At 33.8% G+C, this 14,033-nt stretch overlaps 1 protein-coding gene across 1 annotated transcript; it reads right to left on the bottom strand.

Moving 5' to 3' along the window:
* Positions 1-681: 681 nt before the first annotated feature.
* LOC18041552 (cannabidiolic acid synthase-like 2) lies at positions 682-2,750 on the bottom strand. Its single transcript, XM_006431743.2, has 2 exons — positions 2,114-2,750; positions 682-1,696 (listed from the first exon to the last, which is right to left on the bottom strand). The coding sequence occupies exons 1-2, from the start codon at positions 2,748-2,750 to the stop codon at positions 720-722; spliced, it is 1,614 nt and encodes a 537-aa protein (XP_006431806.1). The 3' UTR covers positions 682-719.
* Positions 2,751-14,033: the final 11,283 nt, after the last annotated feature.

Below are 14,033 nucleotides of genomic sequence, written 5' to 3'. Positions count from 1 at the left end.
GATGATGCTTTTGTTAATTTCCAGTGTTAGAATTTTTTTAATTTAAAAGAAGGAATTATAGAGTGTTGGTAAAGGTTATATTAAATTTTTTATATTTTATTTTCTTTAAGAATCGATTTTTTTTGGGGAAAAAATTAAAAGATTCCCTGATTAGCGAAATAAAATTAATTAAAAATCAGGACGATGAAGCGATTATAACGTTTAAAATTGATTTGCAGAAACAAAGAGAAAAAAAATGTATATTTAATCGGTTGTCAAATCAACAAGGTGGAATTTATTTAACAATACAACCAGATGCCTCAGACCCACCGGAACGCCGAAAGCAAAGTCTAGACGGAGCGAGAAAATCTTTATTAATAATAAAATGATAAGGTACGCGTAGTCAAGGAACGTAGTAAACACGCTGCAAAAGCTCTAAAAATGTATATTTAAACAGTTGTCAAATCAACAAAGTAGAAATCGTCTAACAATACAATCAGATGCAATAATCAGATATATGTGTAAAGCAAAATCTAGACCGAGCGAGAAAATCTTTTTATTGATAATAAAAAGATAAGGTACACGAAGTCAAGGAACCTAGTAAACACGCTACAAAAGCTCTTTCTATATATAAAATAAATAAATAAAAATGCAGGAATTATTTAGCATTACAATAATCAGATATATGTGTCTGACCCTGCAGCGAAATTATGGTCTGTTAAGGGAAGCTCTGGACTTGCTCACAATTCATCTTTCACCAAGCGGAAAGGGGGAATGCTTTGTTCATTTCTGAAGAAATTATCAGGATCGACCATGGTTTTCACATGCACCAACCTGTAGAAATTGTTCTTGAAATATTTTTTGCCCCAAACGCTGGCTTCTTCGACACTTATTGGACCTTCGTTGTTATTTGTTCCGATATCAAGATCTCTGTAGTTAATATATGCAGATCGAGGATTTTTGGTTACATAGGGAGTTGTATAATTGAACAACTTTTTTATCATATTATCATGCCTTTGAAATGCTTCATTAGTTGTGTCTTGTCCCCAGTCCACAAAGTATAGAAGTGTGTATATGTTGCCAGCTCTATGTGGGTATGGAATTTCGGACTCCGAAATCTCACTCATTTTCCCACCAGAAGGAAAAAATTGTAGAAGGCCGATGGTTTTCTCGTCCTCTTCAAAAAATATATCATAAATTCCTTGAAAAGCTTCTTCAGGAATTGGCTCTGTCAAATAGTCTGCTTTTCCTTTGAAAGATGTTTTGGGAAAATTCCTACTGAGCAATACATCCACATTAGCTGACTCTCTAATTGCGAATCCATCAAGATAGACGACAGATTCAATGAAGCTCATTTCTTTGCAGTCTTGTTTAGTCAAACCGAGCTCGGGGAAGCTCTCCTGCATCAATGGAAGTAGCCTATCAATCCCACCAAGAAATAAGGATGTGAATATAGAGACCATGGTTGAATTCATTCTGAATAAGATGGGTGAGATGAATAAATCTTCATGGACTCTATCTGCAATGTACTGCCATTTGTTAAGCAGCTTTGTTGCATTTTGTTCCAAGGTTCTTGGGATAGCAAATACAGTCACAGTTGATGGAACAGCGACTAGATTTATTTTCCATGAAACAATGATTCCAAAGCTAGCTCCTCCGCCTCCGCGAATGGCCCAAAACAGATCTTCTCCCATTGATTCTCTATTAAGAAATCTACCTGAAAATTATCAAATACAAAGATAGAAATGAAGACAAGTCAATATATGATAGAAGTGAAGACAAGTCAACATATTATATTATTTCTATTTCTTAACTTAAAAATTAATTTCAGTCCTTGGTTTACAAATAATAATAATAATTGATTGATAAAATAATTGCTTATAAATCCGTCCAAAATTATTCTAATTAATTGTATTATTTTTCTTTTGTTTTCAAAACAAAAAGGTTTGGATTTCAACCCCATTCACACAAGGGAGATTGAATTACAATTAGGCTAAAATAAAATAAAAAATCTATAATAGTGTTTTAGATAATTTTTGAAAATATTGAAAATGATTGGATAATTTACGCAAGAACTAAAATAACAATGACAGTGTCTACTATTTTCTCGATGTTGCTCTTTAAAATTTCTCACCTTTGACATCAATCATGTGAGCATCAACTACATGATCTGCAGCACCACCGTATTTACGCAACAAAGGACCAAAGCCACCACCACTTAAGTGTCCACCAACGCCCACAGTAGGGCAAGTTCCGACCGGAAAGGCCAACAGATTTTGACTCTTCTCAGCAATTCTATAATTAAGTTGGCCAACGGTAGCACCAGATTGAACCCATGCCGTCTTTTCTTCTGCATCGACACTGACTTCGCTAAAATTTATCAAATCGACGATGATAAATGGAACATAGGAAACAGAAGAAAGAGCGTCGTGATCATGACCTCCACTTCGAACTCTAATTTGTTGGCCATATTTTTTGGAGCATTTAACGGTTGCTTGGATTTCGGATACGTGAAATGGAGTGATGATGAATAGAGGTTTTGGTTTCGTGGGCGCTGAGTATACAAGATTTTGTATCGAAGACTCCAATACTGATGAATATGAAGAGTTGTTTTGGGTGTAAATCACTTTAGAGATGGTGTCGGATTGTAGAGAAAGACATTTAAGAAAATTTTCATGATTTTCAGCTAAACTCTCCCCAAAAAATGATAATAGAAGAATAAAAGTAACTGGGAGAATTTTTGGGCAAAAGAAAGAGTGATGCGGCTTCATTTCTTGCAGTGTTACTAAGATCAGAGGTGGTATGTATATGTGTGTGTGTATAAACACAACCAGTCAATGATAGCGAGTGCCACCTAGTTTCGGGCTGGCTCAAATTGAATTTTACGGCTTGAACGAAATTTCAAAATTTGACCTTTTCTTTTGAAAGTGAAAGTTAATAATGATATTGATTAATGTTTAAAAGATTTATGTTTTTAGGTACAAGATTATTAACGGATTTTTTACTTTTTAAATAATAAAGTAAATATAAAATAGTTTTTAGTAGGAAAGAATATTAAGATGGGGCCTTTGATGGAACATGGTAGCAGAAGCGAAATTGATAGGGCAGATGAGTACTAGATATTGTTCTAGCACTGGCCAGAGCCAACACAATTAATTATATTTTAATCGAAATATGATTAGATATCGTTTTAATCCAAACGACTCTATAAGAGATATTTTGATAGATAATCCTAAAGGAAATTATAAAAAGAGGTTTTATCAAATAATTGAATCTGAAGTTATGAAACAATTATTAGACCTCTCTATTTATAATAGAGTGAACCTACTTCCCTAAGTTGACTTTAAAAGGTAAAATAAATCGTAATTATAATAGAAATAAAATACTAAGACACATACCATAATTGACTTTAATTAAAATAGAAAATCCTAAAATAATAAAAATTCTAAAATCTTAAAATAACATCCTACATCATTCCCCTTCTCTTAAAAGGAAACTCGTCCTCGAGTTTATTTGGAGGATAGAACTTGTAGTAGAGTATCAATGCATCTTTGAGCTTGAACTTGCAACCTTACTCATCAATCGATCTTGAAACTCAAAAATTCTCCATGCTTTATCTTTTACTTGATCTTACTAGTCACTCTATGAAAAGGCGTTGTCCTCTTATACCAATTGATGGAGCGGTGTAGCAGAAGCAAATTGATATAGTAGGAAACACTAGGTATCGTTCTAGATAGGATTAAGTCAACACGATTAATTTATACACTAATTGAAGCGTGATTAGATCTCGTTCTAATCCAAACAACTCAATGAGATTTTTAATTAAACATGAAACGAGATTAGATGACGCTCTAATCCAAATGACTCTACAAGAGAGATTTTGATAGATAAATTCCAAATGGAATTATAAAACAGTTTTATTGAATAATTGATGCTAAAGTTATGAAAACAATAACAATGCCTCTCTATTTATAATAAAATAAATCTACTTCTCTAAGTTAACTTTAAAAGGGAAACTAAATCATAATTATCATAGAAATAAAGGACTAAAACACATAAAATTATTGACTCTAATTAGAATAGAAAATTCTAAAATAATAAAATTCTAGAATTCTAAAATAATGTCCTACATCAGCTTTGATTTTAAGAGAGGTCCAAGACAATTACATAAATTGTGAAAAGGTTGAGCAACTCTTGTGGCCTTGATTAATGTTGTAAACAAGATTTCGGATTGAAAAATTTTCCTACATATATGTGTGTGCGTGCGTGTGTGTGTGTGTATGGAGTTGTATTTCACATTAATCAATTAAAGGAATTTATTTAGATTCTCACTATGTCCGAAATACTAATCTTTTAGATTAAATACCTAAATCCGTTGTCAACTTGCAATCGATTTTAAAACAAAATATTGTGGTTTAGTAAGTGTTATGCGCTTATGGAAAATTATTGTATGACAACCAAACTTTTGGTCAAGAAAAAAACACAAAGCCACCTATTATTTGACAGATGTATTACTTAATTATTTTTACAATAACCACCATTACAACGTATCACAAGGGTAAATTGGTTACTTACATGCAAAACTCTACCTTTTTTAAATAAAAAAAATTCATGTAACCGCCTAACTTTTCACTAAAATTTAAGTAAATACTAAGATTTCAAGAAACGTCACAAAAACACCTAAGAATTGAGAAGTGTAGCACCCGACCACTTTTATGTTAACCTTCGAGACACCAATTTTCAGTACCAGATTTGAAATAGACCTATGAGAGTGGTGCTACTCTCACTCCTCTGATATCCTCTTAAAATCCCACCTTTTGTACACCCCATTATCTAATTTCAAAAAATTATTACTATTAACACTGGATTTTTAATTCAAAAAATAAATCATCCTTCTTCTAAATATCATTTTTCTCCCTCCAAAAAAAAAAAATAAATAAGAAAACACATGTTTCTTTGTGATTAAAATCTTAAATGCCAAACCATTGTTTCGGTCCAGTATACTCTAAATTAGGAATTAGAAGCAATCTCCAAGTCTATATTTTCTTGCAATTTTTTTATGACTATAAGAACTTGATTAAGAATAGAGCATTACACACAAATGAACACGATAACATTGGATTGAAGTAAATGACTGAATAGTACTCGTGGCTTTTAGTGCAGGAGTGTTACCTAGGGTTGGTAAAAAAGTCTGGATCGGGCCGACCCTTTATGTCAGGTTCAGGATAAAGACTTAAGAATAAAAAAACTCAAGCTAGCCCCTCCCCCCCTCCCCCCCCTTCTCTCTATCTATATATATATATATATATATTAAATAACTGAATTTAAATTTATAAATTAAAATCTAAGGAATTAAAAAAATTAATAGAAAAATTTAAAAATCGTAAATCTCTAATTCCTAAAATTAATGATGACTCAAAAATCTTAAAATTATAACAATAAACTCACGCATGCACACTTTCACACTCACTCATGCACACCTATGATTTGCACCGATTTTGTCCACCTCAACAGCCCCCTATATCTCGTAAAGATGCTTATTCCACAGTTTGCATTCAATTTCCAGACACATGAACATAGAGTTGCTTTCTTATATAATGCTATTATTTAAACTTACTGTCTTTGACATTTTTCACTTAATTACCTTTTGTTCATCAATTTGCAACCATTTCAAGCCTACAATAAGCCTGATCCATGCTTAAGCCTATCTGAACTTAGGCAGTTAGAGGGCCTGGGCTTGGAAACGCCCAACCGACCATCAATTTGCCATCCATAGTGTCTCAGTGTCCTTTACTCAAAAATTAAGCATTTAGTCGATGACTTATTTTATGAATGGACACGAACATGATCCATCTCACCACATACTAGGTTAAGATGGTTAGTGAAATGTTTCAAAGCCCAACTCAGCTGACATGAAAGCACATGCATTTTGTGTAACTTGAGTGGGAGAATTCACTTCGGCCTGCGATTCCAAACTTTTCTAGATTACTCAATTTGTTGTTCGTTTGGGTTGATGTTTGTTGGCTTGCTGGGCTTTCTATTTTATTTGAAGTTGTTTGATCACCCATTTCCCAACAATCTTTGAAAGAAACTTAGTTCTATAGTGTTTGGCAAGCAAGAAAATAAAAGAAAATGAAAGAGAACTCTGTAGAACCTTTTATTATTTTCAAGTTAATGAACTTAATGAATACAGATTGACATTTATACTAAGCTACAACCTGCTCCACACACACGAGTTTGTTACATCACATAACCATTTGCTGCATAACTAATTTTACACATCAGCTCAACCAGCTAACTAACTTTGACAGGTCAGCTCAGTGAGTTGATATGCTACAACCAGCTACACAGCAACAGCATGCTCTGCTCTAGCTATACAGCAACATCATGCTCTGCTCCAGCTTCATCCAATTCACTAACATCCCCCCTCAAGCTGAAATGTTTAGGATGAACATTCAGCTTGTCTCTGAAGTAACTGAATTGTTTGAAAGTAAGAGCCTTAGTCAACACATCTTCTGTTTGATCTTGACTAGGCACATAGCATACTGCAACTTCTTTAGCAGTGACCTTATCTCGGATGAAATGTATATCCAATTCAACATGCTTAGTCTTAGCATGATAAACTGGATTATAAGCTAAAGCAATGGCCCCTTGATTATCACACCACATCATAGGAGTAGAGCTTAATTTGATACTAAGTTCACCAAGTAAGGATTTGATCCAGGTAACCTCTGAAGCAGCATGAGCAAGAGATCTATACTCAGCTTCTGTGCTGGATCTGGAAACAACAGCTTGTTTCTTTGATGACCAGGAAACAAGATTAGGACCTAGATAAACAGCAAAGCCAGCCACTGACTTCCTATCATCATGATCACAGGCCCAATCAGAATCTGAAAAACAATGCAATTGCAGAGCTCCTTGATTGGAGAAATGCAGCCCCATATGGATAGTGCCTTTTAAGTACCTCAATAACCTTTTACATGCTTCCCAATGTTGAGTTCTAGGACTGGAAAGAAACTGACTTAACTTGTTTACAGAGAAAGCAATGTCAGGTTTGGTAAGAGTAACATATTGAAGAGCTCCTGTAACACTTCGATATTGAGAAACATTTTCAAGTGGCTCTCCTGAGGCTTTGGTGAGATAAAAACCTGTAGACATTGGAGTGGGCACAGGACTGCAGTCTGTCATGCCATGTTTGTCCAGAATATCAGCAATGTACTTTGCTTGTGTCAAGGAAACCCCTTGGGAAGATTTGCTGACTTCAATCCCCAGAAAATAATGAAGTTCCCCCAGGTCTTTTAAAGCAAAAGCTTGATGCATATTCTGGATAAGTTGTTGAACTATGGATGGACTGGAACCAGTGATGATAATATCATCAACATAAACCAAAACAATAGTTAGATGACCATTGTTCCAGGCATAAAAGAGAGAGTTATCAGACCTTGAATGCTGAAAATGCCACTGGGAAATCATTGCACCCTTAAACCTATCAAACCAGGCTCTAGGAGCCTGTTTTAAGCCATACAAAGCCTTATTTAGCTTGCAAACATGAGTAGGTTTAGTTGAATCAACAAAACCTTGAGGTTGAGCCATGTACACATCCTCAATTAATATGCCATTTAGAAAGGCATTGTTAACATCCACCTGCCTTACAACCCAGTGATTCAAAATTGCTAAGCTTAGAATAACTCTAACAGTGGAAGACTTAACCACTGGACTGAAAGTTTCTGTGTAGTCAATCCCATGTGTCTGATGAAACCCTTTAGCCACAAGCCTGGCTTTATACCTTGAAACTGAACCATCTGAGTTATACTTGACTCGAAATACCCACTTGCTACCAACTATCTTCACTGGAGTAGCAGGTAAGACTAAATCCCAGGTGTGATTGGTTTTAAGAGCTAGATACTCTTCTTGCATAGCTTTATACCACATAGGATCAGAAAGTGCTTTGGAAACAGAAGTTGGTTCTGATTTCTGGGCTAGTAAAGCTGACAAATAAACCTTGGGCTTGAAGATGCCTGCTTTTGACCTGGTTATCATTGGATGACCAGATGAGGCAGGTTGTGACAAAGTATGTGGAGGTGAATGATGGGATGGTGAAGAATGAGAAGAAGAAGAAGTGGAATTGAAATTATCAGAAAAGTAAACTGGAGTAGAATTTGGGAAGGAAATAGAAGCATTTGACTGAGGATCATTAAGATGATGTTCTGATGATGCTGCTAAAGGTACTTGTAACTGAGTAACAGAAGGAGTAGAAGAACTAAAAGAAGACTCAGAATGTGTGGATGACTGACAGCTTGAAGAGACTGAAGAAAAATCTGCTCCTGACTCATAAGGAAAAGAACTTTCATCAAAGGTTATATGATTTGAAATATACACCCTCCCAGAAGAGTGAAGACACTGATACCCCTTGTGTTGTGAACTGTAGCCAATGAAAATACATCTAGCTGTTCTGAAATCAAACTTATGTCTATTGTATGGTCTGAGTGTTGGATAACAAGCACAACCGAAAATTTTAAGTGTTGAATAATCTGGTGGGGAATGAAACAACTTTTGAAAAGGAGAAATACTGTTTAGAACTGGAGTTGGAAGTCTGTTTATCAAATAGACAGCTGTATGGAATGCATTCCACCAAAATTTGAGTGGTAAATGTGCTTGAGCTAATAAAGTCAGCCTTACATCAACTATGTGTCTATGTTTCCTCTCAATTTTGCCATTTTGATGATGAATGTGGGGACAAGGATGTCGAAAATGGATACCAGAATTAGTGAGTAATGATGAAAAGGTTCTGAACTCCCCTCCCCTCCCCAGTCAGTTTGGACAGTTTTGATAGAAAGTTGAAGATGCTTTTCAATGAATGTTTTGAAATTGATAAAAACTTCAAGAGCATCAGATTTTGCTGACAAGGGAAATATCCAGGTAAACCTACTGTAATCATCTAGGATTGACAAGTAGTAATTATATCCTTGGGTAGAACAAACATGAGAGGGGCCCCAAAGGTCTGCATATATCAGTTGTAAAGGTGCTGAAGTTTTTGTTTCTACTGAATTAAAATGCAGCATGTGATTTTTCCCATATTGACATGCTGAACAAAATTTCAAACTGTCAACTTTATTAAAAACAGTAGAGTTGTTACAAGCTTTGAGAATGGTTTTGAGAGTATAAGATGCTGGGTGTCCTAATCTTCTATGAAGAAGATTTACATCAATAGAACCCTTTGCAACAACTGACAGACATGACTTTTTATTCAACTCACAAGAACTAACAGTAGAGAGCTGAGCAGAATTAAAAACAGGAGAACAAGCAAAAAGAGACTGAATTTTGTTTTGACCAACTAAACTGAGAAAGACTGAATGAGCAGCAGCATGTGAAGAGACTCTATACAAGCCACCTTTAGCAACACCTTCAAGTAAAATTTTCCCTGTGTTCCTGGCCTTTATAACACACAAATCACCAAGAAATTCAACAGTAACTGGATTGTCAGCCAATAATTTTGAGATGCTAAGCAAATTCTTAGTAATAAAAGGGACATGAAGAACATGGTTAAGAAATAAAGATTGAGAAGTTGAAGTGTTTAGCACAACTGACCCTACATGTGTAATGGCTAATGCATTTCCATCTCCAACAAATAACTTTTCAGTACCAGTATAAGCTTTTGAATCCAGAAGCTTACCTAGATCACTTGTAATGTGGTTTGTTGCTCCACTATCAATATACCAGGAAGGATCTTCAATGTGTTCTGGTGGAAGTGAAGAAGATATAGCTGAGGAAGAAGAAGCACTTGACTGTCCAAGATTATTAAATCCTTGACCAGAAACAAAATTAGATGATCCAGGGGTGAATGAGTAATAAGCAGATGGGTTGCTCTCTGGATATACTATATTTCCTTGATAGCCAAAACCCCTGGGAGCATTACCAAAACCAACATTTTGTCCAAACCCAGCATTTGAACCAAAACCTCCAAAACCTCTTCCACTATTACCATTAAAGGCTCTTCCTCTACCATATTGCCCTTGATTAAAACCTCTGCCACCATTCATATTACCTCTACCATGATTCCTCTGTGAAACAAAAGATGAGTTGAACCTATTTCTGCATTTATAGGCTGCATGACCAGGTATGAAGCAAATTTGGCAAACAACTTCAGAGAAATTACTATTATTATTAAACTGACCATATCCATATCCATTAAAACCTCCATATCCAGAATTGTTACCACCTCCAGAGTTATTTCCATATTGTTTCTGAAAATTTCCATTATTCTTTCCAGCATATGAGTTCTTCTGAACAATATTTGCTGTCATGTTATGCATCACATCACCAGTAATTTTTCCTTTCTTTTGCTCAACTCTATTTTCATGATTCAACAGCAAAGAATATAGTTCATCTAATGTTATTTTTTCACCTCAAGCTAACACAGCAGTGACTAAAGATTCATAATCTGATGAATCAAGACCAGTTAATACATGCATCACAAGATCATTTAACTCAACAGGTTTTCCAGCTAGAGCTAAAGTATCAGCTATACGTTTTACTTTTACAAAGTAATCAAACATATGCATTGCACCTTTCTTAATAGTTTGAATCTGCATTCTAAGTGTTTGAATTCTAGCTTGTGATTGAGAGATAAACATACTAGCAAGAGTCTCCCAAAGCTGTTTTGAGGTTGTTGAGTCAATCACAGTAGCAAGCAGATTTTGCTGTATCGATGACATCATCCAACTCAGCAGAAGTTGATCAGCCTTCATCCAAGCTATGAACTCTGGATTAACAGATCTGGATCTAGATTCAGTTAAAATTTCAGCTCCATTGTTGTTGCTAGAAGAAATAAAATGTTCAGAACATTCTCGATCACCATTGATAAAACTTTCCAAACCATTCCCTTTGATCGAAGCTAGAACTTGTGTGCGCCACAAAATATAATTGTTTTGATCTAGCTTTACAGGCGTAACAAAACTAAAAGAGTTGTTGTTTTGAATTGTATTTGCCATTTATGGCTCTGATACCATGAAAGAAACTTAGTTCTATAGTGTTTGGCAAGCAAGAAAATAAAAGAAAATGAAAGAGAACTCTGTAGAACCTTTTATTATTTTCAAGTTAATGAACTTAATGAATACAGATTGACATTTATACTAAGCTACAACCTGCTCCACACACACGAGTTTGTTACATCACATAACCATTTGCTGCATAACTAATTTTACACATCAGCTCAACCAGCTAACTAACTTTGACAGGTCAGCTCAGTGAGTTGATATGCTACAACCAGCTACACAGCAATAGCATGCTCTGCTCTAGCTATACAGCAACATCATGCTCTGCTCCAGCTTCATCCAATTCACTAACACTTAAGGCCTGTCTTTATCATGAAAATGAGTTCGGCTTATTGCCTTAAACTATCGCCACCAAAAGTAAATTGGGATTGCTATGAACAAAAAATTAAAAATATGGGTCACGAATAATTTTCACTACTACACTAAGGTTTTTTTTTAGAATTGAGGTGTTCTAATTTTTAAACTACAATTGTTATGAAAAAAATTATAATTATGAAACAAAAGTTAATAATATATAGTAAATAAAATTTTGATAAAATTGTTAAAGATATAATTGATTTTTCATTATATAAGTGAAAAATTATATAAACATACATTTCAATCTACAGCAGCTAGTGTTTACCAAACACTTTAATGTTGTATCTTTTACCTATATCCCAAACGTTTATATATTTTGTATAGCTTTCCCTGGCCCAACAACAATGCGTTTCAAATATGAGATTCATTGGCAGTTTAAGCGTAAGAGAATCAGGCAATTGCTTAGAATCTCATAAAAAAAAAAAAACTATTTTTTTACTCCTCTCTAATAAATAATTACCCTAGAATTAAGATTTTTTTTTACAAATTCTTTATAAATTTAATTGTCATAATGTTAAAAAACTATAATTAATAATATTATCTAGCCATTAGTTCATTCATTATTAGTTTTTCAAGAAAAAATTAAATTATTTATCTTTCGATTTAAAAAAAACTTAATTATTTGATATTAAAAATATTTCTTGCGCCGTTCTTTATGAAGAAAATTATTAGTTTATAACATTTATAGGCTAACTTTTGAAGAAAAAAAATATTTTCTTGAAATAATGATTTTAAAGGAAGTAAAAAGGATATTTTCTTAATATATAGTTAAAGATTGATTGAATTTTGAGTTTTTTTTTTATGTTTTTTTGAGTGTTGAAATTGTTGAATTTAAAGAGATTTATAATAAAATTTTGCCAAAGACCGTAGTACTTTAGAGCCAGCCCTGTAATTAGACAATTTTTAATGTGTTAAACAATCGTAAATTTCAGTAATATGTGGATTTCCAAGCATTAGGATGTACGTATATAATAGAAGTATTTGGACGAGCGCATAGCTATCATCTATCGATTAGTAATATGAAGAGTGCGGGTATAGAATTAATAAACATATGAGTACTGAAGATAACGTGCATATTATCATTGAGGAGCAAATAGAATCAATAATAAGACTGAAAAGTCTAAGGAATTAATTCCAAGGAAAATATGATTTAGAGCAATAATCCAAATTACAGTACATAGTATATATATATATTGAAGTTTGAATTTAATCTGTTTCAAGAATTTAATTGTTACATTTGCTTTTCCATTTGTAAGATGAAGGTTTTTTTTTCTTTAAGGAGACATGAATTAGGTCAAGCGGAAAAGACAAGCTATGGAATAATAAGCTGAGGGTGCTGTTGATTAGTATTTTGAGCAGCATTTGTCATTATGTGCTCTAATATAGAGAGCTGGTTCATAGCTGATATAGAGAAATCTGTAAAATGTTTGAGAGGATCGAAAATGAGCTAAATAAGTAATTTTTATTTTTTATGATCAAACAATTCATATACCTAATCAGAAGTACAGTGGTCGAACAGTTTATATTAAAAAAAAAAATTCTGGATGACGTACCTAGTTGTGAAGGTTTTTTTTTTTTTTTTTTTTGACAATATGTGAAGGTTTTTTAACGTAATTTAAAATTTTGTTAGGGTTGTGCAAGGCTGGGCTGGGCTGGGCTTGGCATGGCAACCCCTGGCCAACTCCAAGGCCTGTGCCGCCTTAGCCCATAAGCTCATCTAAGACAATATTCCGTCATCTTCTCAGCTTCAAAATTTTATCATTTTTTCAACTCGAAGGACTGTGCACGATGGTGAAATTTTTTGAGAATTATAGGGGGAAAAAAGGTAAAATACAGTCTTATTCAATTGATACGCTCAAAACCCCAGTTTATGCTAGACTATAAATTACATGAAAGGAACATATTCATTCATTATAATTGAGGATTTCCACTATTATTTGATACCAAATTGGCAATGATACTTGAAATATATACATGTCATAATAATGGCAATGATACTTGCAACATATATATATGCCTTCATTTTGGCTTGTAATGCTGTTGAATGGGAAAGATATTTATGATATTTTTGTGATCCATACACATGTGAGGGAAATTTGATCCCATGCCTCTTGTACCATCCCCAGTTACACTTACAAAAAATGGATTAAAAATAAGTGATCAATAATTTGTGCCTATGATGAGTTTTTTAATAGATAATTTAGACATCAAGCTCACAATCGCATATTTCTAAAAACTTTAAAGGCTAACAGTAAGAACTAAATGGTAAAATTTAAAAACAGTGGGGGAAAAATGGCATTTTTCCCAATCTTGAAAAAGAAAGTATTACTTTCTCTAAGCGACAAAAAATTAATCAGGCAGCTCATAGTTGCCCTGCTGACTCCCTTCTTCACAATTCCAGAGAGGAGTATATAAAAAAGAAAAATGTAATTAATATACGTTTGTCACGTTAGTTAGACAGATCTCTAAAGTCATTTTAAAATATTTTAATTTACGGCTACATTCGTTCAAAAATAAAAATTATTATAAAGATTCACCAAACATAGAAGTGTCTTTTATATAGGCTATAGCAGATAATACACGCAAGTTAACTCGAACAAATACATAGTTGGGTATGTTGTTGGACTATTGAAAACATGGGCA

The sequence above is a fragment of the Citrus clementina genome, unplaced genomic scaffold (assembly GCF_000493195.1).
Source record: "Citrus clementina cultivar Clemenules unplaced genomic scaffold, Citrus_clementina_v1.0 scaffold_5, whole genome shotgun sequence".
NCBI classification, from domain to species: Eukaryota; Viridiplantae; Streptophyta; class Magnoliopsida; order Sapindales; family Rutaceae; genus Citrus; species Citrus x clementina.
The sequence above is the reverse complement of the archived record's forward strand: the minus strand, read 5'-3'. Positions and strand labels throughout refer to the sequence as shown.